General features: G+C 36.6%; 1 protein-coding gene across 2 annotated transcripts; it reads right to left on the reverse strand.

Moving 5' to 3' along the window:
* Nucleotides 1-508: 508 nt before the first annotated feature.
* On the reverse strand, nucleotides 509-23740 carry CTR9 (CTR9 homolog, Paf1/RNA polymerase II complex component). 2 transcript variants are annotated; one of them, XM_062577622.1, is made up of 25 exons: nucleotides 23607-23740; nucleotides 21337-21435; nucleotides 19799-20038; nucleotides 19175-19292; nucleotides 18383-18472; nucleotides 16945-17093; nucleotides 14738-14845; nucleotides 14205-14312; nucleotides 13849-14085; nucleotides 13022-13111; nucleotides 12790-12918; nucleotides 12505-12688; nucleotides 11399-11487; nucleotides 10949-11134; nucleotides 10695-10782; nucleotides 10288-10436; nucleotides 8101-8217; nucleotides 7774-7919; nucleotides 5601-5672; nucleotides 4392-4527; nucleotides 3749-3895; nucleotides 3160-3317; nucleotides 2786-2882; nucleotides 2313-2425; nucleotides 509-1599 (listed from the first exon to the last, which is right to left on the reverse strand). In XM_062577622.1, exons 1-25 carry the CDS (start codon nucleotides 23649-23651, stop codon nucleotides 1191-1193), a joined length of 3504 nt encoding a protein of 1167 aa, XP_062433606.1. In that variant the 5' UTR covers nucleotides 23652-23740; the 3' UTR covers nucleotides 509-1190. The 2 variants fall into 2 exon arrangements, with proteins under 2 accessions (XP_062433606.1, XP_062433607.1); XM_062577623.1 differs by lacking the exons at nucleotides 16945-17093; nucleotides 21337-21435; nucleotides 23607-23740 and having other exon boundaries at nucleotides 19799-19888.
* Nucleotides 23741-24151: the final 411 nt, after the last annotated feature.

Consider the following 24151-nt stretch of genomic DNA (forward strand, 5'->3'; position numbering starts at 1 on the left):
AGCCAGGAAAAAGATGTCTCAACTGTTTTACATTCTACTTGTCTGCTATGGTTACCAACAGCCCATAAACATATGACAAAATATACACAAAGAGAGCAGCTAAAGCTCACAACAAACCAAAAATAGCAGCATGGGAAACATTTTTCAGTTAGTATCAGGAGTACTATCTAGACCTTTTAAAAACAGAAGAGCATGATTTTGGCTATATAGTCTATTAAACAACAGTAGCAATACACTAGCCACATCTCCATGATCTCCAAGCAAATGCTTAGCTTATATTGGACTTAATCATTAGAGTCTGCAATAAAATCGCAAATCTGTCTGCAACAAATAAGCAATTGATTTTGTTCATGAATGCATAATGTGAAAGGACTTAATTCCAACAGACATGTATGAAACTAAAAATCAAATTCAAATTACTTACTCAAAACACATCCCTTTGCCAAGTTTAACATTTTCAGGTTTTCTGCTTACATTTTTTAAGGAGTAAAATAAATCACTCAAAGCAAATGAGTGGTAATAGTTTATTGCGACATTGGCAGCTTTATCAAGTAATATCAAGTTCTCTACATTTTTTTTACCTGCCAATTTAAATATTTTATTTACATCTGTATTGTTTGTTACTTTAAAAATTTCTTTAATATTTGCATCTTCTTACCTGATTTAGCACTAGAACAGAGGAAAAAGAACAAAGTCTTGAAAACATAAGGAGTTGTGTATCATGGTAAATCTATTCTTTAATAGAAAAAAAACCCTCCCTACTGATCTTTATTCAGAATATAAATACTCAAAGATATTTGTACCATCTGGTAACACATTTTTGAAGATCTACCTATGCTTTTTTTTGCATGTATAAACACAGAACACACAAATTTTAGCCATACTGGCACCATCTAAACAAAGATATAATGTTCCATAGTTTTTACATGCATTCTATCCTTGGTATGCTGATTATAGTATAGGGTTTCTGTTCTTCATCTACAACGGTTTCAATTTAAGACTACACCATAAGCCAACTTAGAAATATCCATTAATTACTGATAGAAAGAATCACTGGAAGAAGGTTTCACAACAGTTTACTAAAACATTAATTTTTTTAAATCACAGTTTTCAAATATAAAAGTTGGATTTTCCCTATAACTGAAATATATTTACATGAACACTTTAAAAAGATGGTCTGTGATTTAGATCTAATCACTGTCATCTGAGCCACCTTCGGACCCATCATTGTTGGATCCTTCTGGTTCAGACTCATTGCCAGATCCCCTACCAGAACCCTCATTGTCAGATCCTCTCTCAGAATCCCTGTCCGAGTCAGCACTGCGAGAAGCTGGGCGAGATTCATTTTCTGAACCACCAGAACGGCTTCTCCCTGACTGCACAGACTCATTGTCAGACTGTTCCGAATCTGACCGCCTCCTTTTTCTGGCTGACCTGTCACTGTCAGAATCTTCATCGGACGGGTGGACGCTGGACCTTCTCGGGCTACCTGGCTCACTACTGGATTTGTTTCTGTTATCAGAATCACTGTCAGAAACAATGCGTTTGCTGTGTTGCTGTTCCCCATCTTCTGAATCACTGTTGCTAATCCTGGCATGTCTGTAGGCGGAGAAATAAAGGGGAAAAAAAGGAGAGAGAGAAAAAAAAAGTATCCTATATTAAAAGATGATATACCTTGCTTAAAGATAAAATGAGACACCAGGATTTCAGTAATGCTAGCATTATTAAAATGATAATGGTAATCAGAATGATTTGGCAAGACCATATGGACTATCAGGTAAAGGAAAAGATTGAACATGGGATCAAGAGCATGATTACAGTATGACATCTTTTAAACATAAGAGGGAGAGGCTTCAGTCCAAACAATATTGGAAAGATACAAAAGTGACTCTTTATGACCAAGACTAAAGAAGCTCATGCTTTGTTTCCATGGTACAGCATTTCAAACTACAGCAACTGCTGATTTTTTTAACAATAACTTAAATAGTGAGATAATAACTTAATAACTTAAATTCCTGAGAAGAATTTATCAGGTCGGCAAGTTGAGAAAGTCACAGCATATGTAGATTGAAGAAATTCTTATCAAGTAAATTCTTAATATTGCACCAGCATGACGAAGCTGCTTAATATACTTAAGATCATTCTGTTCAGACTGGGCACCAAGATTGCATATGCTTCCTTAATTATGAACAGGATTTCAAATGCACGGAAGACAACACCATAGTTTCTCTTGCATGTGTGCACTGACACTTTAGTATGTCAAAGTTTTTTTTTAAAAAAAAAAAAAAAAAAAAAAAAAAGGATGCTCATACCCTTCATCAGCAATTTTGAGTTTATCCTCATCAGAAGAATCATCACTCGATGAAATTATGGCTTTTGATTTGATTTTTCCTTTCATTGAAGGAGGCAGACGCTCTGGCTTGGGCTGTGAAGGGAGGGGAGGGGGAAAAAAATATCATAAAGGGTTGCTTGTTCATGTGGCTGGTTAAGGTAGAGAGGCCAAAGGTAGGGACAGATGCAGAAAATTAGGCATGCTTTTAACAGTTGCTTTAAAGTAATTTGATCAAAATTTAACATTTACTATTACTTTTTGTGGATGGCTTCAGAAACATCCTTTTCCTCCTTAAAACAGCTACAGCGAGAGGGGAGGACAAAAATAAGCCCAAAGGCAGTTTGCTAAAAGAGGTTTTGTCGTAAATATCAACGTTAATGAATAACTCTCAAATAGTATAATGCTGAAGTCCAAATACACATTTAGAAAATCATCATTTAGTGTTTAACTTACAGCCTTTTTCTTCTCTGCTTTCGGTGGACGTCGTTTTTTTGGTCTTGGACCGTTTTCATGTTCTTCATCATCACTCCCCTCATCCGCTTTCTGAGGTCTTAAACAGAGTCATGTTTTATAACATGTAAAGCATATCATTGCAAGAAAACTTTTGACATTTATCATTATCTCAAGAAACAGCTAGTTAATCAAGTGTTATTCATACTCTTCTTGCATAGGACCTATTTAATTTTTATTTATACGTGCACATTATAACATTTATTCATGTGAGCTTATCAACTGCTCGTTTTTATGCTCTTACGAAAGACTGCATTAGGAAAAAAAAAAAAGAAAAAGTCATACTATTTATCTGGAAAGTCTAATGCATCAGTTACCTTCTCCTCTTCTTCTTCTTTCTCTCTCCTTCCTCTTCTTCCCCATCTTGTTCACTACCACTGCCCTTCCTCTTCTTTTTCTTTCGAGACATGGGTAGATCTTCATCGCTGTCATCATTGACAAACTCATCGAATTCCCCTGCTCCTTTTTTGGAACGCTGTAATAAATTGAAGTCCCACAATATAGCCTATTATTCACATTCCCGTAAAAGCTACAAGAAAACAAGTCGAAATAGATTTATCTCAACACATTTTATAAGATGTGAAAATACAGACCACTGCGTGCTAATTTTCCCATGATCTCTAGACTGTTATCAAAACATCAATTACAAAATGAACATAAAAAAAAAACTCCTTATTTGAAAAACTGAGTAAAACAGATTGCGGTAATGCCACCTTGTTTGGAATCTTTAAGGGTTAGCTTCCAATTTTTACATTTGAATATCTTATCTGTGCGATTTCACAAAGTGAAGCTGAGGGGCTTGAAATTCCTAGCTTATGTTACTTCCAGAGATACTATCCAAAATGGGAAAATGAAGACAGCAAGAAGGAAGAAATGAAAAATTATGATAACAGTAATTTGTTTTACCCTTCCTCCACCACCACCACGTTTTTTCTCCTTTGATCCTTCTACTTCGCCAGTGAACATCAGAATATTCTTCGTCTTCTCCACATATTGAGCTCTTTGTTCCAGAAGTTTCTTCTGTTCTTCTTTTTCTCTTAGGCGCTTCTCCTCCTGAAACAGAGAAAAAAAACTAATTATTACTACTGTATTTATAGCGTCTCTAGGATTGTAATTTCAGGCATGTAAATTATTTATTGTCAAAAAAATGGAAAAACAACTTTTGGAAGTTTATGTTAGAGCAAAATGCCCACACACAGCAAAAAAGTTCTCTACTAGCCTATGCTGAAGTAGGTAAAAGATCTGAAGAACTGTTCTGAGTTGCACCAAGTGCTTCTTCCTCTAGCCTGCTAGTACAGAAGTCTAATGACAGATCTTCCAGTGGCACAGATTTTATCTCATAAAAAATAAAATAAAAATGAAATAAGGCTACATGGAAGAAAGAATGAATACTACCTATCAGATAGAATATTTTCTGCCAATACTTCTTATATCCAAGAAATATGACTGCTAGGTATTTTATCAGTAACGTCAGGTACCATCACAGAACAATAGCGGCACACACATACTTCGTTTAAAAACATGAATGTATAATGCAACTGAGTAAAACCTGCTCTTTAAGTAGTTTTTGGCGAAGCAGCTCCTTTTCTTGCTCTTGCTTGGCACGCAGTTCTCTCTCTTCTTCATCCTGTTTGCGTGCCCGAGCCACATGATACTGGGCTTGGCTCAGTAAGTCAGAACATTGCCTACGAGATTCAATGTTTTCAAGTAAAGGAAGATGGCATGCACATACTACAAGGCAAAACAGTTTTATAAAAGGCAGGTATCCCAACACTACATGTTCACACTAGTGACAAAAACAGGCTACCTGAAATAGTATAATTGAAGATTAGAATACTACAGATTTTTTTGAGCAAACTAAAGCACCCTCTAGTAAGTTAATTTATCTTTAAATTGCGATGTACTTTTTCTGAACACATTCTTTTCTTTTTACATTTAGCCAATTCACATACATAAAAACTTTTACACGTAAGAGGATTTATCTCAACTCATCTGGACAGCTTCAGAAATATGATTAATAAGGACAATCTAATCAGAACTTACTAGTAAACCTGATCAGAAAGGCAGCTATTCCATCCAAATAAACCTATCTACATAGGTGCTAAGGTTGCATAAAGCGCTCAAGTCTCATGGAATATTAAACAAGGCGCTTTCAATAATCCTTTCTGAGTTGATGTTACAATGACATTTCTTTTAATACTAAGATTCTTCTCAATACAAAGTGATTTTAAAGATAATCATTTAAGATGTATAGTACATTATTGCCAGTAGGTGTTACTTGTATATGATTATGGAAAACTTAAGATTTAAGAGCGTGCTATAAATAAAATAGCATGCATTGAGCGAAAAATCTAGGTACAAGATAAGCTCACAAGGCAACTTATTTAAACAGGCTGGTGTATAAACAGGTTACCTGCCCTGAGCAAAAGTTAAAGCAGACTAAATTCTGTATAACAATTTTTCTGAGCTTCAGATAACTGACCCCCTCTAGTCCCCTATGAGCTACCACAAATCTCAGTAAAAGTACATCTGTTCTTAGATTTTATATTTAAAGCCAAACCAGCAGGAGTTAGAAAAGCTCTTTAAATAAATTTTGTCTCACTCCCTTTAACAGAAGATTTGCTATTAAGCAGCTGAAGTTTTGCTGACTCTATCTGATGGCAGACACTATACTTCGAGTTTTATTGGGGAAGAATAAAATAAGAATATTCCACTTGAAATCTGAATGATTAGGGTTTTTTATTATTATTTTATTTACCTGGCTTCCGTAGCAGCAAGCGCTAAATCAAATCTCATTTTATCACCTACTTTACTTAGATAACTGAAGTACCTGGTGGAAAACAACAAATAAAAATCAAACAGAACTGGCATTATCCACATATTTATTATAATTCTGTCTCAAAATTAAGCATTTATATCTGAGTTAAAAGAAAAAATCCTCCAAAACTCAACAGAAGAGGGAACCTCACTCTAGAAGTGAACAATAACCCAGAAATATCAGGATGAAATCTCTGAAGTCTCTTCAGAATTTATCTCAATATAAAAGAATTTAATAATTATACAGGTCAGTTTCATCATGTGGTAAACAGTTTAACAGAGTTAGAATTAAGCAAGAAACAATAGTACATCCAGCAAACTACTGGCTAGGCAGATGTTTGGTTAAATTATACAGAAATGCTGTGTAATTTAACAGTTAGTTTAAATAAGTTGTCTGATTTAGTAGGTTTCAGCGCATTATCTATAATACAAAAGTTTTTGCACAAGTGCTGCAGTACTAACAAAAACATTAGTCACTTCCATATACTGTAATCCTCATAACTGGAAGTTGGAGCTCAAAAATAGAGGTCTAGCAAAGGAATTTCTGAAAACTTTCTCTATCTACTCCTAACAAACTTAGTAAGGACCCAGAAAAGACTGGTTACCAAATTCAGATTCTTCTCTTTGCACAGTCTAATCCTCAAAGCCTCTGCTGACAACAGACAGGAGTTCTACTCCTTGATGCACTGGTTCCTTGCAGTAAGTAGACTGCTACCCCATTAGATTTATTCTGAATCTATCACAGCTTAAATACTTGAGATCAGCATAAGAAGGCAAAGAAACGAAGTTATTTTTTAAATTCTTCCAGAACAAATGCCTTAACCTACTCTACAGGCCCTTGCAGATACAATATACCTCCAAGCAGGCAGATAAGCTAGGACAATCCATGTTTTAAAATTAGTTTCTCCAATCTGTTTACAGGAAAAGGATCTCCCAACTATTTGAAGGTTGCCACAGTTTCTTCCCACATTCCAACACAGAAAGATTTTTAATAGAAATGTTTTTGTGCTACACTGAACTCAAATTCTTGAGCACCTAAAGGAAACAACTCCTCCCTCAACTTTTCGCTTACAGAAAATATTTTCCAAAAGTTAAATAGGACAGATATCTGAACGCTCAGTAAATGGGTACCAAATACAAAACTTTCATGCCATTTTCTCAAGGTAAGTGACAAGCTTCTAATTGAACTTGTAAGTTAAAATTTGTTGTTGAATGTATAATCTGCATTACACACAGCACTAGATCTGTAAAGTGCTCAATTGTATGAAAGACTTTTTTTTTTTCATTGAAAAAAATAACTTAAACACCTTTGCACCAAAGATGTGTTTTGGTCAATACTACAATGTAGTACCAACCAGTGCCAAAGAAAATGAAGAGCTGATCTCAGGTCGTATAATTCCCGGCACTATAAATATTTGAAAGATAACATCTCTCCTGGATATAAGAGCACAGCTCAGAACGCATAAGCACGCATCAACTACATCAATGTTACTTAAGAGTAGGATTAAGACTTGAAAGTGCTAGGATAAGGAAAAACTTCTGTTCAAGACTGTGACAATTTGACTAGATGAAACTGCTTGTTTTCTTCCCATAAAAGATAATTTTCTTGTTTTTAAGAGAACTAACAGATTTTGAACAAGCTTAAGAAACAGTTTCAGTTCAAAAGTTTTGAGGGTGCTTAGGCTTTGCTTGCCTACTAGAATGCACAGTTAGTTTTCAAGAATTAATAGTCATCAACCAGGCTTGTACATGAAACAAGCAGATTTGAGATTCAAGTTAAGACTGTTTTGAAAGACAGCTTCACAAAAAATGAACATTTTAGATTAGGAGAGTATTTACAACATTTTCTCCAACTATGACCTTTCAAGGTCATAACAATACAGAACCCTTCAGGAAACATGTATGGGCCACTTGGCCAAATAAAACTGGCTCTGGAGAAAGGTCTGAATATTTTGTGAGGTCCAGTCTTTGTTATACCATTAGGAATTACAGAATTAAACACAATGTTTCATAAGAGACAATCACTCTTCTAATCAGAATTTAGGACTTAACACTGCACACTTTACTATAAGAAAATACCGAGAATATAATGATTAGAAATAAGACAGTTTTACCTGTGAGCTAACTCCAGTTCTTTCACAGCATTAAGAACCTCCTTTAGATTACTTTTTTCATCTTTCAGGACAGAGGTAGCTAGTCTTTGCAGCACTAAAGCCACATTAAACATGAGGACTGTATCACTTGGCGCTACATGTCTGGCCTGTTAATGAAAAGAACATTTTAAAGATACGCTACAATGTCCCATACAAGTATACTGTTGTGACCTACAGACAGTAAGCACCATTGCTGCAATTACAGACTACTGTACAGAAACAGACACAGAAATGTGCATCAACTTAAAGTAATTCTATTTTGCAATACATGATGTTATATATTCATACCTTCAACAAAGTTTGTTTGCATTCCTGTAATTTTCCACATTTGAAGAGGGCCCGGGCCAAATACAACAGCACTTCTGTGTTTTGATGCTTATAGAACTTTCTGAGGCAGTTTTCATACTGAAATGGAGAAATCAAATTAAGAGGTTGACAATGATCAGTTATTATTTTAATTATTTTATAGCTAACTCAGGTAAATTCTTCTATTCCTGGAAAGTATTACTGCTTAAAAAAAACCTGCTATTCCATTCCAAGTACCTGATTTTTTCTGAGAACTGGCTCCAGAAGGCTCTCTAGATCTTTAAATAAAAAGCAAGATACTCTGCAAGTGCCATTTAGCATAACAAAGAACACTAGGCAAGCTCATTTCAGAGCTCACACTATTCTCTACAGTATGACATTCGATGCAACTAGTTAAAAAAAAAAAAAAAAAGAGAGAGAGAAAGGAAAAGAAAACACACACACACATGTAAAGTAACTCAATGTCAAATTAGTTCTGACCACTAAGCTGAGTAATTTGGCATGCCAACGGATAACTAGCTCTTCTGAAGTGCTCAAGAACACTAATTTCTATAGGTTTAATAAGCTTAGAATTTAAGCTTAACATGGTCATGATGCTTACACTTTTCAGTAACAATCTCTTTTTGTTTGTCATATTCTTTTCTCAAGAAATCTTTCATCCTTTCCAAACCTCCAAAATAAGAAGAAATACAAAGCAACTTTTAATTTCATTTCAAAATGCAGGAACTGTACCATAATGCCTGTCACTACTCCTGGACTGTATGCGCTACAGATGTACAGTGACCTTCAAAGGTCACTCACCTTCGAAGATTTCATATTTAGGACAACTCTGCCTCCAGTTTGTATGCCTTATAGTAGAGAACTCACTGGAGTAATTGTTGTGACTGCAGTAAACTAGACAATTAAATTCATTTAATCTCTCCTTTGAATCCAGTATGTTGTATTTCAGATTGTGGCCTATACTGACTGTTCTCGGGGTTCTGTTACACAATAAAATGCCTCAGGTGACTAAACCTTTTTCTTGTAACAGCTTTATTTAAACATATTAGCCAAGGAATACAATATTTTCCTGAAAAATCACAGTTAAAAGTGACACTCAATGTCCCATGGTAATTCACTGTTTGTGCACTACTCATAAAATTGCTAAAAACAGATTTTCATTAGGCTTTTTATCAAAAAAACATGTAAGGTGTTAAAGAAGATACCAGGCTCCATTTACAGACAACAGAATGACGCAAATCCTGCTATCAAAACCTTTTAACAGTAGTTTAGTGGAGGATAGCAGATACTGAGGTTTTGATCATATATCAAGGCCCACTCTCTTTCCCTCATAACCATCTCAAAAAGAGGTCCTGCAGAAAACAATACTGTATAAACTAGAGCATGAAATATGAGAATATCATAACCTCAGACATAAGCAAAATTAAAGTCTAATGTTCACCTATGCTCTGAATTATGCATTTTTGAGCCTCCATGTGGATTAAATTTTACTAAAACAATTTTGTTCTGAGCTTCCTTCCTGTCAAACATATGCAATTTTTCCCCTGCTCACTTGTATGCTTTCGATCAACTAATTGGGTCGACTGAAATATATCAGATTTTTAATTGACTCAAACTTAGAAATTAGCTGCTTGACTAAGTTGAATTGGATAAACTCTAGGATGCCCCTTATAACATAAATTATCCTGTGATTTTAACTGTAGTGAGAGAAATGACATAGTCAGCTTTCCAGAGAGCTCTGACTGTGTGAGATTTATGCAATCATTTGCACAACCAAAAATAGAAAACGTTGCTATTAAAAAATCCTAGTAGCAAATCACATTTACTTACTTCGTGTAACATCTAAATGTAAATTACATATAGTAAACTACACCGACTGAAAGCTCTCCAAATAAAAATGCCTTCCAAAACCAAAATTCTCATCTACTTACATGTTAACTCTGCTACAGAAAACAAAGCGTATAGTATAAGCTGGTAGGCGCTTTGTTACTGCTTACCGGATCTGACAGCTTGTTTCTAAATCCAGATTTGACAACTAATACTATATTAGAAACAGACTTGTAACTCATAAAGTATTATTCAGAAACTTAGCAGCAGACAATGACAGCAGAGAAACATACAGAAGCCATCTGACTCAATGTATTATATAGTTCAACTTAGAGAAGTTACCATCTGCACAGCACTGATGTACTGTTTCTGTTCTACATAGATATGTGCCAGATTCAGCCACACATCACTGATATCTGCCGTTGCCTCTCTCACTTGGGCAAAAACATCACGAGCTTCACGGAAATATCCTTTATGCGCCAAGACAGCTCCTGAAGGGAAAGTAATATGTTTAGAACAAACTTCCAAGTTCATACACTACACATTTCCACCAAAGGAAACAGAATACTGCCTGAATCAAGTGTCCCATTAACAGCCGAGCAACATAGCTGTTATATGAAAGCTACTGTTTTATCCACTTCACTAAATAATGTGCGGGTCCTGCAGAAAACAATACTGTATAAACTAGAGCAAGAAATATGAGAATATCATAACCTCAGACATAAGCAAAATTAAAGTCTAATGTTCACCTATGCCATTGGCAGCATATAAATTCTTTGGATCATTTCTGAGTACTTGCTTGTAGATTGCTAATGCACGGTCCTGATGGCGCTTTTCCTGCGGAAAGAAATAGAACAATCGATCCTTTCTGTAATTGGGTAATTACAAGATCTACTCAGTATTTTTTTGGACTATAACATGCCAAATAGGCAACACAGAAACTGCATTGAGTAGAGGACAGCATACCATAAAACCACACACACTACAGAAAGATGCACATTACCTTTTCTCTGTCCCTTGTGGGTTGATGCAGAGTCTGCAACCAGACATTGCCAAGAGCCAGCATGGAATAAGTATCATTTTGTGTGGAAGGTTGTTTCAATATTCTTTCAAATTTCTTCTGTCCTGGCCCCCACTCTTGTTTAGCCAAATGAAGATTACCAATTAGAGACCAAGCATCTGGATGGTCCTGAACAGAAATTCACTGTAAGTTGAAAAGCACAGTTTTCCTTTGCAAGGTTACTTTTTCAAGTACAAAATGTTGGGGACAGAGGGAGGGGGAAGCTTTTTTTTTTTTTTTGAAGTACAAAGAAATAAATCAAAACAGATTACACTTCTCTTCATATGCTGATGTGATCAAACAAAATAAACTGCAATACAAGATTAATAAAAATGAAAGTGTTAAGTTTGTATTTCAAGTGTTGCAACTTAAAACACTTAAAGGGTTACAAACCTGATTTATCTGAAGTGCTTCTTTAAACCAATCAGAAGCCTCATAAAAATTTCCTTTATCTCTAGCCATAGCTCCCAAGCGCAAGTAGCCTTGAAGAAGAAGGGGGGGAAGGGAGAATATCATTGATCAGGATCAGGAAACAGTTCAAACATCTCAAACAAGAAAAAAATTGGCCATGCATTAATTTCAAAAGTAATCTTTTTCTTGATCTGCTCAGGACAGTAAGCATCAAGACACCTTTCATATTCTATCCACAAAAAGACATACTATGTAAAAAGTTGCAAATTTTTAGAATAAAATATTTTAAAAGCTTTTAACTGGCTTCAGAAGTTACAGACAACTGAGGAATCTCAGAGAAAGAAGGATACATCAGTTACATAAATTTCCTCCCTCCACCTTACACAGCTCTCCCTTCTCTGCAATCCTTAGGAAAACTATTGGTTAGCTTAAGCAACTGGCCATGGTAGACAAGCAGGGCAAAGGCTATAATTAGATTTGGGCATGCCCTGTGTGCTGCAGCTTGCTAAGCAAAGACTACCTCCTCTCCTTTGCAATAAATACCACAGGTCAGCGGCTTGGGGACAAGCAGAACAGAGTGAGGAAAAATCATCCCCTCACCCTTCCTACCTGCAGAAAGGGAGGGGGAAAAGAAAAATAAAAGTGCCCTAGCAGCTGCACCAATACTCTCAACAGCTGCTCTTCCCTGGAAGAAGGCCAAGGTCTGAGATAAACTCATTCTCCCACAGCGTTTCTTTTTCTACCGATGCAGTCAGGTAAAGTTACAGAGGCAGGGCATATCAAGAGGATGACCTTGACTGCACCTGAGTTGCAAGGTGATAAGGCTTTGGAGAAAGGCAGAGGGTAAGGGAGAAAAGGCATCAAATAAAGACACGATAGTTTTGCAGCAGTTTGCAGTACAGTATAAATTTCCAATACTTGGGAGGCTTAAGGTTGGAGTATAAGAGAAAATGTAGGGTGGGCAAATAGGCCCCAAAACTACCATGAAAAGAGGTGAAGACAGATATAAAGAGATCAGAAAACACTCTAACTGTGAAGATCTCTGGTATTTTAAGGACTGTTGAACTAAAATACCAAACACTTCTTACAATCAACGTAATTAGGATGTTCTCTTAAAATGTTTTTATACAGCTTTTCCGCTTCATGAAATTCACACATCGCCTCATACAGTCTGGCAAGGTTATAGGACGTTGTTACAGAGATAGCATTGTAATAATGCTCATCATGTTCAGCTTCTGCTTTTGCACGATCCAGTGATGCCAAAAAATATTTCTAAAGCATAAGAAGAAAAAAAGAATAAAGCACTCCGGAATATTCTTAAAGGAAAACTGAGTGATCAAGAAGTTCAATTCAGACTTTGAATAACTACATACCTTGGCTTCTCCTAGGTTTCCGAGTCTGAAGTGCAGAGCACCCACATTATTCAGAATCTCAGGTGGGACATCAGCCTGCACTTTCTCTTGTAGAATGCGTGTGGCTGTTCCATAGGCTGACAGTGCACCCTTGCAAAGAAAAAGAGCATGGATGAAAGAAAATAAGATGAAAAATTCCATGCACTCTGACTAAATGCACACATACAATTCACTCACTGTATATTAAAAATACCTGTATATCAGTCTGTTCTAGAATTTGTGCTAGTTCAATCCATGCTTCCACATCATCTGGATATTGTTCTGTCACTTTCTTCAAATGACCCTGAGAAACAGCAGAAAATAATTACACCTCTTTGTGGACGCATGAATTCTTAAAACAAACCTCAAAAGGAAAGAGCTATGGTTTTAGCCTCTACCCTAGGAAGATTTACCATATTGTCTTCTGCAAAAGAAAATATTCAGAATATCTGATGACTGACTAAAGCTTAGTCACAAAAATTGTACTAGTTTCTTTTCCCTCACTACTGTATTTCCTGTAGAATGCAACACAGGTATAACATTTTAGGGAAGCAGCAAACACTACATACTGATGTGAAAAGTTGAATAGTAGCATCCAAAATTTGTTGCATTTATCTACCTAACATTACAGTAAAAACAAACAAAACATAAAACCAACACAGTCCTTCCAATTTAAGTTAAGATGACAAGCATCTCAGGAAATCACTAATTAACTGATCATTCTCACAGAATTTGTACATATATGGAAAGTCTTCCCTTTTCATAGTACCAATATAAATGTGAGGCTGCAGCAGTTTAAGTTCCTGAAGTTCCTTTATCTAGAGCCTAGCAATAGCCCTAGAACTGAACAGAAGTTGTAGCTCTCTACAGTTAAGAGTAACTGTAATGACGACCAATACTAAATAATCTCAACACACAAGCAACTCTGTATTTACAGTAAAGTTACCCTGAATTTTACACCTCTTATGGTACAGATAGATTTCAAGGAGCAAGTTCTATTCTTGGATGTAAAAATAAGATGCTGTCAGAATTAACATTCACCTTTGCAATATCCCGTTTCTCCTGGTCTTCTGAAGCTGCATAAAGAGATCCAAGGATTTTCATAGTCTCATAATTATTAGGATAGGCTTTCAAAACTTTTTCAAAGCATTGCGATGCATTCTCTTTGTCCCCTCGATAAATATACATTTGACCCAATCCAAAAAATGGAAGTACAAAAGAGGATGAGGCAAATTGAGTAGCCTGATAATAATATTGGAAAGCTTGATCATAATCCTCCTAATTAAAAAGAAATAAAGAAAAGTAGCATTTAATTTTTTCATAGTTAAGAGCTGTAAGCATTTTCGTAACACAGAATCTTAGCATATTTTCAAATGAGGCTTTTAAAAACCTCTTACCTGTACATGAAAAGACCTAGCCAGTTGGTAACAACTCTCTGCCTGCATTGCTTCAACTTCTGTATTATGGAAAGCATGAAGAGCCAAGTGTTGGACTTTACCATAATCCTGAATAACAAAAAACACATGAAGTTTGAATGGCTTCACCTTATTTATGGCCAAGCATACTATTATTCACCGACAGCTGATGAATTTAAGAAACCTTTAGCTACAGTGTGGACTAAATTAGTACCAACAAATACGGTTTTACTGGTTACTATTCCTTCCTCTGTACCATATTTTAAAACCTGAGGCGAGGGGGAAAAATCCCTTAGGACTCCAAGGTAAGCTTGAATTAAAAACTAAGTGTGTCTTTTCCTATCTTTCTTGGGAAACACAAGTTGTACAAGCAGTTCCATATTATACACCATTTAGCCTGACAAAATGAGACTGAATCTAACAGCATTCAAAGTACAACCTTTCAATCACAAGGTATTCAACCTTTGCTGTTCAAAGGTTGTCAAATATGTGATGTAAAATTCAAGATCTCTTACCTTCTTGAAGAAGAAGTGATTAGCCAAGTGATTCAGCACCATTGGATTACTGGGATCAATCGTATAAGCCCTAGAAAGGAGCTGGACACCATTCTTGATGGAATCAGCCTAGATGAAAGATCGACAGGCATCAGCAACATCTTAACAGTTGTATTAATCAATATCTTCAAAGCTATTTTTCAGTCCAGGCAGCAGTAGGAACTCTGACAAATTCCTTGCTAGGTTCACAGAAAAAAGTAAATTTAGCAACAAGATTTTTTCCCCTGCATGGTTCATACAGATGGAAAATGGGAGACGAAGCCCAGCGATGGAGAAAAGCCAGCCAGGACTTTCTAGGAAAAAAAAAAAATTTTTTTTGACTTGGTCTCCTCTGGTATTTATCACATTACTGATCATAATTAAAAAGGAAGGCTATCAAGGGTGCAAAGCACCCTTCTACTGTTCAATCTCCCTAGCTACTATTTGGCTTAGGCTTCTTCACAGAAGTGAAAATATTCTTCACATAAGTGAAAATATTCTCATGTTCTTCAGACATTTAAGAACTATTAGAACTTAAGAAAAAATACAGCAAGTTTTCTGTGTTTACATATAGAAAGTATTACATCAAGTTATTTTCTTCTGAACAACTTCCATTTTGAAGGAAGCTTTCCATGGGTATACACTTGACTTAACCACAATTTCAAATCTGTAACTGATACAAAAATTGCTATTTGGGACATGTACGAGATTTTTATCACAAGCGAGTCACCTTAGATCTGTGTTTATTTGCCAACACTGCCACCAAAAATGATATCTAGTAATATGTAACATCTTTACATTACATTACCAGCAGAAAGCTATCTTACTGAGTAGATAAGGTTTTATGATGTTTAGACACAAGAGACTGTCATCCTTCAGGCAGCTAGAAATATGATTTCATCTTAAAAAGGCATATTTTTTCCAAAGTTATCACAACAATATTGAATCATTCTTATCATTAGCTTAACTACCAAAGCCAAGAGATGCTGAGTGAACTCATCCCTTGAATTTAGTTGAAAGAGTCAAAAATAAAGAAACAAAAACACCAAAAAACTTCATAAAAAACATAAGATAGCAGGTTTCACTACTTTCTTCCTCATGAAATTATTAAGACCTCACTTCAGAATATTTTCAGTTGATCGCAGTTTTAATACTCACAATGCATTTGTCCAAATTATTCATGCAAGTCTAAAGTTTCCTTTAAACCCCATCATTTTGTAAATTAACTATTTTTTAAAAGATATTTTGTTAGTAGAGAACGTCTAGAAAGCTATGTGTTCTCTAGAAAGCAATGCTGAGATCACACTCAACATTTTAGCAACACAGTTATGTAAGAAAGGTTCCCCTATTCCCACCTTGGATCTTTGAAGATCCTCCCCACCCCATTAACTTTTCCAGCTAGCTCAGATTCACTAGCTCAGACCTTATGATCCCAACTAAGCTCTGCCATGATATATAGTGATACATCTAGGAGGCAGGATCACTACTTTACTATAATTTCAGCAAGTTAAAACCAGTAAACCAAAAAATAGTGAAGAACAAAGTGTCACATGTGCCAAGGTAGCTTTAATATAAACTTCCAGGTAAGTATTGAATTTATGTTCTGTAAAGCCCTAAAAGCTCAGGACTAACCTCATAAGACTACCTCTTTTATCCTGCCCTTGCTGCTAGTGTGATGCTCTTTCCAAGAATTCCTAAAGCTGCAGAACAGACCTGCCATTGAGAGTGAGGTCTCCAAGTATTTGGGACTTTCAGAGCACCCGAGTCCAAACTGATGCAGCTAGCCTTCAAAGAGTCACAAATGACTAAGTAAGGCTGGCTATTAAACACTGCTCATCTGAGTAAGATTTTGAAATCAGCATTTTTTTTAAGTGATTGGAAATGCATTCACACATCTAAGCAAGCGTTTTAATTTTAATTAAAATAGTTAACCTAGCATGAGTCTTCTGCCCTTAACATCTCAATAAGCAAGAAAATTGAAGGTTTTTAACAACAGCAGGGAAAGTTATTCAGTGTGTGTGCTGCTCACATCTTAAGTATAGATATATAATATCATTCAATAACGACACTGATTGAAACAATTTATCACCCCTTTCAAAAACTGGAGTACTTTTCAAAACATTAAAATTTTGCCTTTTAATATAAAAAGAAAGTGAAGTGAGTATGGCTTCTAGTTAAGTCAGACCCACCTCTTTATTATTGAGTTCCAGAACAGCCAGTCCAACCAAAGCCCCTACGCATTTTGAATTTAGCTCCAGAGCCCTGCTGAACGCCAAGCGAGCTTTTTCCAACTTGTTCAGTTTCACGAAGCAGTGGCCCATACCTAATCGAACCTCAGCTAGAGAACAAGATGACATCATTCAGAATCCCAAATTTTTCAACTTTATGACTGTTTTACATTCTGGACATCAACTAATGTGGAGACAGTGTTTTTAATACTTCTTGAAAGCCTGTAAAGTCATGTAACAATTTGCTGTTTCTAAAAGCAGACTCATAGACTTGGCAGCAGATTAAACCTTAGCAGTTTAGAAAGATTTTATTTCTTCCTGCTATCCAGAACATTGGTCTGTATCTCTGAAAGACTCAAACAAATAGAATATTATCTTTATGGAAACATAGTCAAAAATAGAGAAAGGCATTAAGAAAACTGGTATGAAAGATCTGAAAATTTAGGTAAGTTCAGCTGAGACTACTAAGCCTTCAGAAAACACAGGCAAATAAACAAGTCAGCTAGACATTTCTTCTTAAGTGATTAACTGATTCCATTTATCTTCCTCTAATTTCCATGATCCTATACAGATGAGCTAATCCAAACAATTCACATCGCATTGCTCTTTCAGGCTGCCCACAGACTAGGAATACGGAAACATTTTTATACATCAGTTTCTCCTGTGTGTGTGTGTGTGTGTGTGTGTGTGTGTGTGTAGAGTGAATGAAAGCTTTTATTTTTTTAAATAAAGCTTACATTTCTAGATTAAGTTCTGCAGCAATGATTCCTATGCTAAACCAAATTACAGAATTACAGAGTATGCATTAACTTCTTAATAAATTATTTTTCAGGAGGATTATGGTAAAATATACCAGAGCTCTCCAGAAACTTTAGAGTATTTATAGTCTTTATAGAAGTATCCTGAAGTACTTCTATTATTTTTAATAATGTGCCTAGCATCTACAGCTGCTATTGATAGCTTTCTCAGATTTTGGCATTGCAAAATAGGTAGGATTTTACATCTTGATTCTTGAAACATATTCCTTTGTTATTAGTGCTATTACAATATGACATAGCTTTTTTAACTCTTATTCCAAAACTTCACAGATAGGTTCTGCAACATTCTCAAACAGCATTTTTTATTTCTATCCAATTTTAATTTCTCTTACATGCAACTTCTAATTTGCTATTATCTCTTTAAAATGAAATAATGAGGAAAAAAAGTAAAGCATTTCTTCAAACACAACCTCCTCCAGCAATGACAAACTACTACAAGTCAAATTTCTGAACTCTTTCAGTTTATTTTGTGACAGATATAGATCACAAAAAATCCCTCGAGTATTTGAATTATGAAGACTAGCTTCAGGCTTGAGTAAATCTGCAAAAACCCTTCCACTAGCAAACACTTTCCATCTTACCTGGACATCCCGGATTGGTGCGCAGTGCTTTCTTATAGTAGGCAAGGGCTCCTCTGTAATCTTTCTTGTTGAAGGAAATGCATGCTTTACCTTTTATAACATAAAAATTATAAATAAATCGGTTATAAATTAGAAGCTGATAAGCACTATTTTGTGTATTTGTGTAGTACTGATGCTCAAAAATTATAATTAAAATAATTTAAAAAAAGATGAAAATTCAGACAGCTACAAATATTTTGGTGTCTTTGATGATGCCAAATGTATCACAAATCAAATATAGATATGTGTTAAATTTACATTTTTCCAGTTTTCTGAGTAGAATTAATTTTTTCTGTCCTGGTCCACAAGAAAGAAATTTGCTAAGACTAGCTTCATTAGTGAGCACAGAGAAATACTGGTGTTACAGACTTCTGACCCTTCACTACTCAAAACATCCTCACCTTAGACAGACCAGATAGCTTCATTGGTATCATCAGGGCAAGGCATGTTAGGCTGAATTTAGGTCTGCAATGTCAGAAGATGCTGGCTAGGACTCCATTTTCTTCTGACTTTCTCCCTATATATACTTCTTGAATCTAAAGTAATCTCCAAGCAACACAGAAATGCATACATTTCTGGTCAAAACCAGATACTTCTTTATTGCCTTGCTCACCTCACTATCTACATATACATCCCTTTTTACAGACACAATCCACTCCCAGACTCAACTGGAGAGACCTTTTTTTTTTCCTTCTTAAAAAAAAAAAAACAACAAAAAAAACCACACACACACAAATAACCACAAATTCATACCGAGAAGGGCTGGAATATTATTTGGAGATTGGTTGAGCACAAAATGGAACTGTGCATCAGCTTGGTCCATCTTATCACCTTCTAGAAGGCAGAAACAGGCTCTTCCCAACAAGTGATTCTAGATGAAGGAAAAAACCATATTTCCACTAGACTTATCTTTGTAAAATATGAAGATTAGACCACAAGGAAGATTAGCCAGTTATGCTGTAATGCTTTCTCTGATAAATTTACTTCTCTTGCAGCAGGAAGCAAAAATAAGAAGTGATTTCTAAAATTCACATGCCATCTATCAAAAAAGTAAAAAAAATATAAAATAAATAAAATCTCCCCAAAACTAACCAAACACTAACCAAAAAAATGTCACCAACATACTCGTATCCTCCAAGCTAGAGGATTAATTATTCCTGGTAGCAATGCACGCATTTGAGATACTCACAAGATTTATTTACATGTACTACACTATCAGACTTTGAAGCCTGAGCAGTTTCTATCTTCCCTTTAGTGATACAATACTTGCTTTCTTTAGAAAGAAGTTTCAGATTTACAAGAGAACATATGTTGAAATTAAACTTAAAAAAAGAAATAATTTACAAGTATGGATATTTATACATATTTTGTTTTTACCTGATCATACATGATAATTTTGTCAGCCATAGTATACAACAAGGTAGCTTGTGTAATGAGCTCCTTCTTGTTATCTTTGTTCTTTTCCTTTCGAGCCTGCTGTACATAGTATGCTGCCAGAGTATCCAGACATGTCATTTGATCTTTTTCATGGTCTCTGTAGTCCAAGTTACCATCTATGCGTGCAGCTTCCAAGAGCTTCACAAAGTCCTCTGTTTTTCCTTGTTTGTAGTATTCCAGCTATAAAATACACAGTTTTAACAGAGAATATTGTTCCAGTGAGTATCTAACATATCAAGTTGATATTTTAAGTGTAAAAGAGCTTCTCCTTCCAAAAAGGACATAAATACAGGGATAATTAGAAAAAGGGATTCTGATATGAGCAAATAATTCCCTATCGTAATCCCAACTTATTATTTCTACAAGTGTTCTGTTATTTTTATCCAAAAAAATAATAGTCTTTCATTATTCAGTTAATGCTAATGACACAAGCGGCCTACTAGAGCAGCAACTCTGAATTCATGCAACGTTTTGGTCTCGTACTGATAAGGTAAGCAATGAGCACTCTTATGGATGACTACAATCCTATAAACTTCTGGTACAGAAAAAGTAGCATACCTACATGCTTAATTACTCCTATGTGACTACACCTCTTTTACTGACAATTATGTATGTTAGAACGCAGAATCCAGCTTCACGTTAACTACAGTAAAAAATATAAGTTCTCTTGCCAAAAATGCAGTATCAGTTCATACAGGAAAAAATGGGATACCAAATCTAAAAATTATTCTAAACAGCAATAAATATCACACAGGAATATTACATATTCAGAACCGAAAACACATCCAGCACTCTAGGCTAAACGATCTATATATATAAAAAAAAAAGTCTCTCTGCTGAAAAGCAACATAGTGGTCTCCTAAGCTACTTAAAACATCAGTAAAAAGAGAATAGTAATATTACATAACCATAAATCAAGATTTGGCAAGTCCAAATTTGATATACCAGCTGTAACTTAGAAAGCTCTAAAAAAAGCATAAGGTACTTTGCTACATAGGACAAGAAATGTGGAAACTCCTTATTTCTTTCAGCATTTCCAAAGACCTGTTCAGATCATCCCTCAAAGCTGGTTATTTCTGTTCTACAAACATTACTCAAGCTACCACGATCCCTTACTAATGAGTGAATATCATTGTTCATTTCATATGCACAAGTTTTACAATTATATAGAAGCAAAGAAGCAATTGGTTTCCTCTCTTAATCTTTTTGTGCATTTCACTATACCTTTTATAGTACAGATACTGTCCTTTGATTATACACTTCATAAAAAAAAAGCACAACTGAAGAACCACGTATCTTAAAAAAATAACACAGTAAACCTTAAGCAGTACTGAAAAAGATGAAATTAATGTGCATATGGCAAATGAAAAATATCTGATGTAGAATCAGTGACATAATAGCCTAATTAAGTTCCAGCTCAGAATTGTTATTTCTGGTCACAAAAGGTAGGAGAAATGACTATTTGAATATATACTAACCGCTAAGGCAATCCATATGTGCAGTTGAGTATGTTCCTGTTTCAGTATACTTATAACTTCATCCCCCTCAGGTAACTGATCGAAGTCAAGCTCAATAACCTAGAATCAAACAATACATATTTTAATATTCATAATATACAATACTTTTTGTGAAGCATTAAAAATGCTGTTTACCATTGAGCACAAAGCATGCTGGACATCTCAAAGCACAAAACATATATAATCCTTTGTGTTTAAACAAGGTTGTTGTCAAAGAGGAGATGATGATTTAATTTATTCTACACAAACGTGACAGTCTCTCACAAATAAAATAAAAAAAAGGTAACCTGATGTTTAGGATACCAGTCTGGGGGAATAAACAAAGATGCTATTTCAATTTCTTTCACCAAAGACTTTCAGCTCAAAATTTACGCAGTTCAACTAATAATCAATTAATCAACTTGACTGTACCCATGTCGCTTTAAGAGGTGCTGAATCTCTAAAACACTTCCTACAGGTAGCACAGAGATCCAGGACACAATCAGACTCTTCAAGTAACCAGATATCAAGGAATCAATATCTATGACTGATCTTAGAGTCTTTAAGTTATTTGTCAAATCATACTTATGCCCAAGAGAATTAACAGGTTACTGAAGTGACAAACATTCTCAAGAGTGGACTAAATTTCTGAATGTTAACCACCAGTCATCATGAGCAAATGGGGTCAATAACTTTCACCATGCAATCATTATTTTGCAAGTATTACACAGGTCAATCTACTCATCTGATATGCAAAATGTGGAAAAAAGAACAGATATTCCCAACCATCTCAACTGAGATAGCTAGGGATGCAACTTAACCACCTGTTAGTTCACTACCTACTCAATCATGCTGCCTTTGATATTGGTTATTTATGTTACTAGTGAACTTTAGAGCAAGAAAGTGGTGCACCTGCACCTGGTCAGGTCTCCCCATTAACAACGCAGAGACTTACTCCAAAGATTGAGTTGGAGCAATTCAGTTTATAAGTTTTTCATAATCAAAACCTAACACCTTATCAGAGCACACCAGGGGAAATAGTTCTGTCACTACTGTTTTTAGTCTGAATTTGTCTTGCACAGTAGATCTTGTTTGATAGACAATGGTGTTTTTAAATGTAGCAAATCCCAAGCTATAAACTAAAATAGTTACTCATGAGAAATAGACAATGCCAACAGAAGTAAAAAAAGTGCGAAAGTTTAAAAAGGCAGTTGAAAAATTTATGTTTTATTTTCACAGCAATTTTTAGCAATTAATCCAGAACTTCAAAATCCAAGTACTACTACCCATAACTTGAAGAACAGTAACAATTTCAATTACTCGTGTCAAAACCTGGGAAAGAAGTTCTTGTCACAGAGAAAAACACTCTCCCACATGTAACCTACAGTAAGCAAAACATACCAGTACCTTTTAAGATTTAAAACATACAACATCAGTTTTACTGAAACTTCATGGTGAAGTACAGGCAAGTAGCTAATACATATGGTCACAAAAAGTATTCTCCAACCTACAGATAACCCCATTTCACCATTTAACTTAATAAAGGTTTTGCACCAGTATATGTTGTGGTAAGCTAACTTCAAACTTTACTAATATTGTGTGAATTCCCAAACATTTCTCTTAAATTTCTTTAATCTTACTTTGTGCCAGTTACTTAAATTAGCCAGGAATATTACATTGCTAAAACTACACTGTAGTCAACTTTACTGTATAGACCAAGTTTCCAACCAGTGTCAATATGGTGATGTAGGAACACATGCAGTTTAAGTATCAGTACAGATTGAAAAAGAGTCGGGGGGGCGGGCAGGGATTTAGTTGGACAAGGCTAAGGTACAGAAGCACAAACTAAAGAGTAGCTACAGTTCCCCACAGCGCCTTCACTCCTGAGAGAAGCAGATGTTCGAAGCACGGAACACGGATGTTCGAAACAGAGAAGCACCGAGGGACCCCGGCTGACTGCTTCAAGCGGCTCCCCTTCCCCAGCAAACCACAGGGCAAGGACGGGGAAGCTGTGGCTTGAGGAGCGGAGAAACCTTGCACGGAGAGGCACCGGGAACGGTCGGGCAGGGTTTCTTTCTACACAGCGAAATGCCGCTGACCGCAGCTGCTCGCACCGCTCGGGGAAGAGATACTCGCCCTCCTCCCAGCCCAGCGAGCAGCGGCGACAAACGCCCGCGCCCCGGCCCGCAGCACACTCCCCTCACCCCCACCCCGGGACCAGGCCGCGCCACCGCCTCCCGGCTCCCACTCGCCTCATCGGTATCCCGCAGCGGGATCTCGATAGACCCCCGCGACATGATGGCGATGGCGACGGCGCTGCCCGCCGAGCTGCCGCCTGCCGCGAGCACGCAACGGCCGCCGCGCGCGCCCACTTCCCCCCGCACGCGCCGCCTGACCCGGACGTGCTCGGCGAACGGGCCGCCGCGGGAGGGGTGGGCGGAGCCCGCCGCGCCGCGGCGAGCCAATCCCAAGGAAGCGCGAGCCCGAGGGCCGCCCGGGGGGCGGGCGTTGAGACCTGGCGCCTCGGGGCCCTGTTGCCGCGGCAACGCCGGCGCCGCGGGCGCCCCCTGAGGGAGCGGCGGCGCGGACTCCCCCTCCCCCCCCGCCACGGCCGGGCGGGAGCGGCTCGAGCCTCCGCCGTTCAAACACCAACGGTCCCCTCAGAGCAGAACGAGGGGCGCATGGAGGAGCTGTCCACAGCTGTTAGCCCCAGCAGTAGGTATCACAGACTCAGCTGTAGAAATATGTACGTACATATTCAAAAAACACCACAAAATAACAGATAATGTAATGCATC

This window comes from Rhea pennata, chromosome 5 (assembly GCF_028389875.1).
Source record: "Rhea pennata isolate bPtePen1 chromosome 5, bPtePen1.pri, whole genome shotgun sequence".
Taxonomy (NCBI): domain Eukaryota; kingdom Metazoa; phylum Chordata; class Aves; order Rheiformes; family Rheidae; genus Rhea; species Rhea pennata.

Coding starts and splice junctions, on each gene's coding strand:
- CTR9 (XM_062577622.1), bottom strand. CDS start 23,651: ATGTCGCGGGGGTCTATCGAGATCCCGCTGCGGGATACCGATGAG. Junction 20,039..21,336: donor ACATATGGATTGCCTTAGCG/GTTAGTATATAT, acceptor TGTATTTTATAG/CTGGAATACTACAAACAAGG. Junction 11,135..11,398: donor AAGCACTTCAGATAAATCAG/GTTTGTAACCCT, acceptor ATTTCTGTTCAG/GACCATCCAGATGCTTGGTC.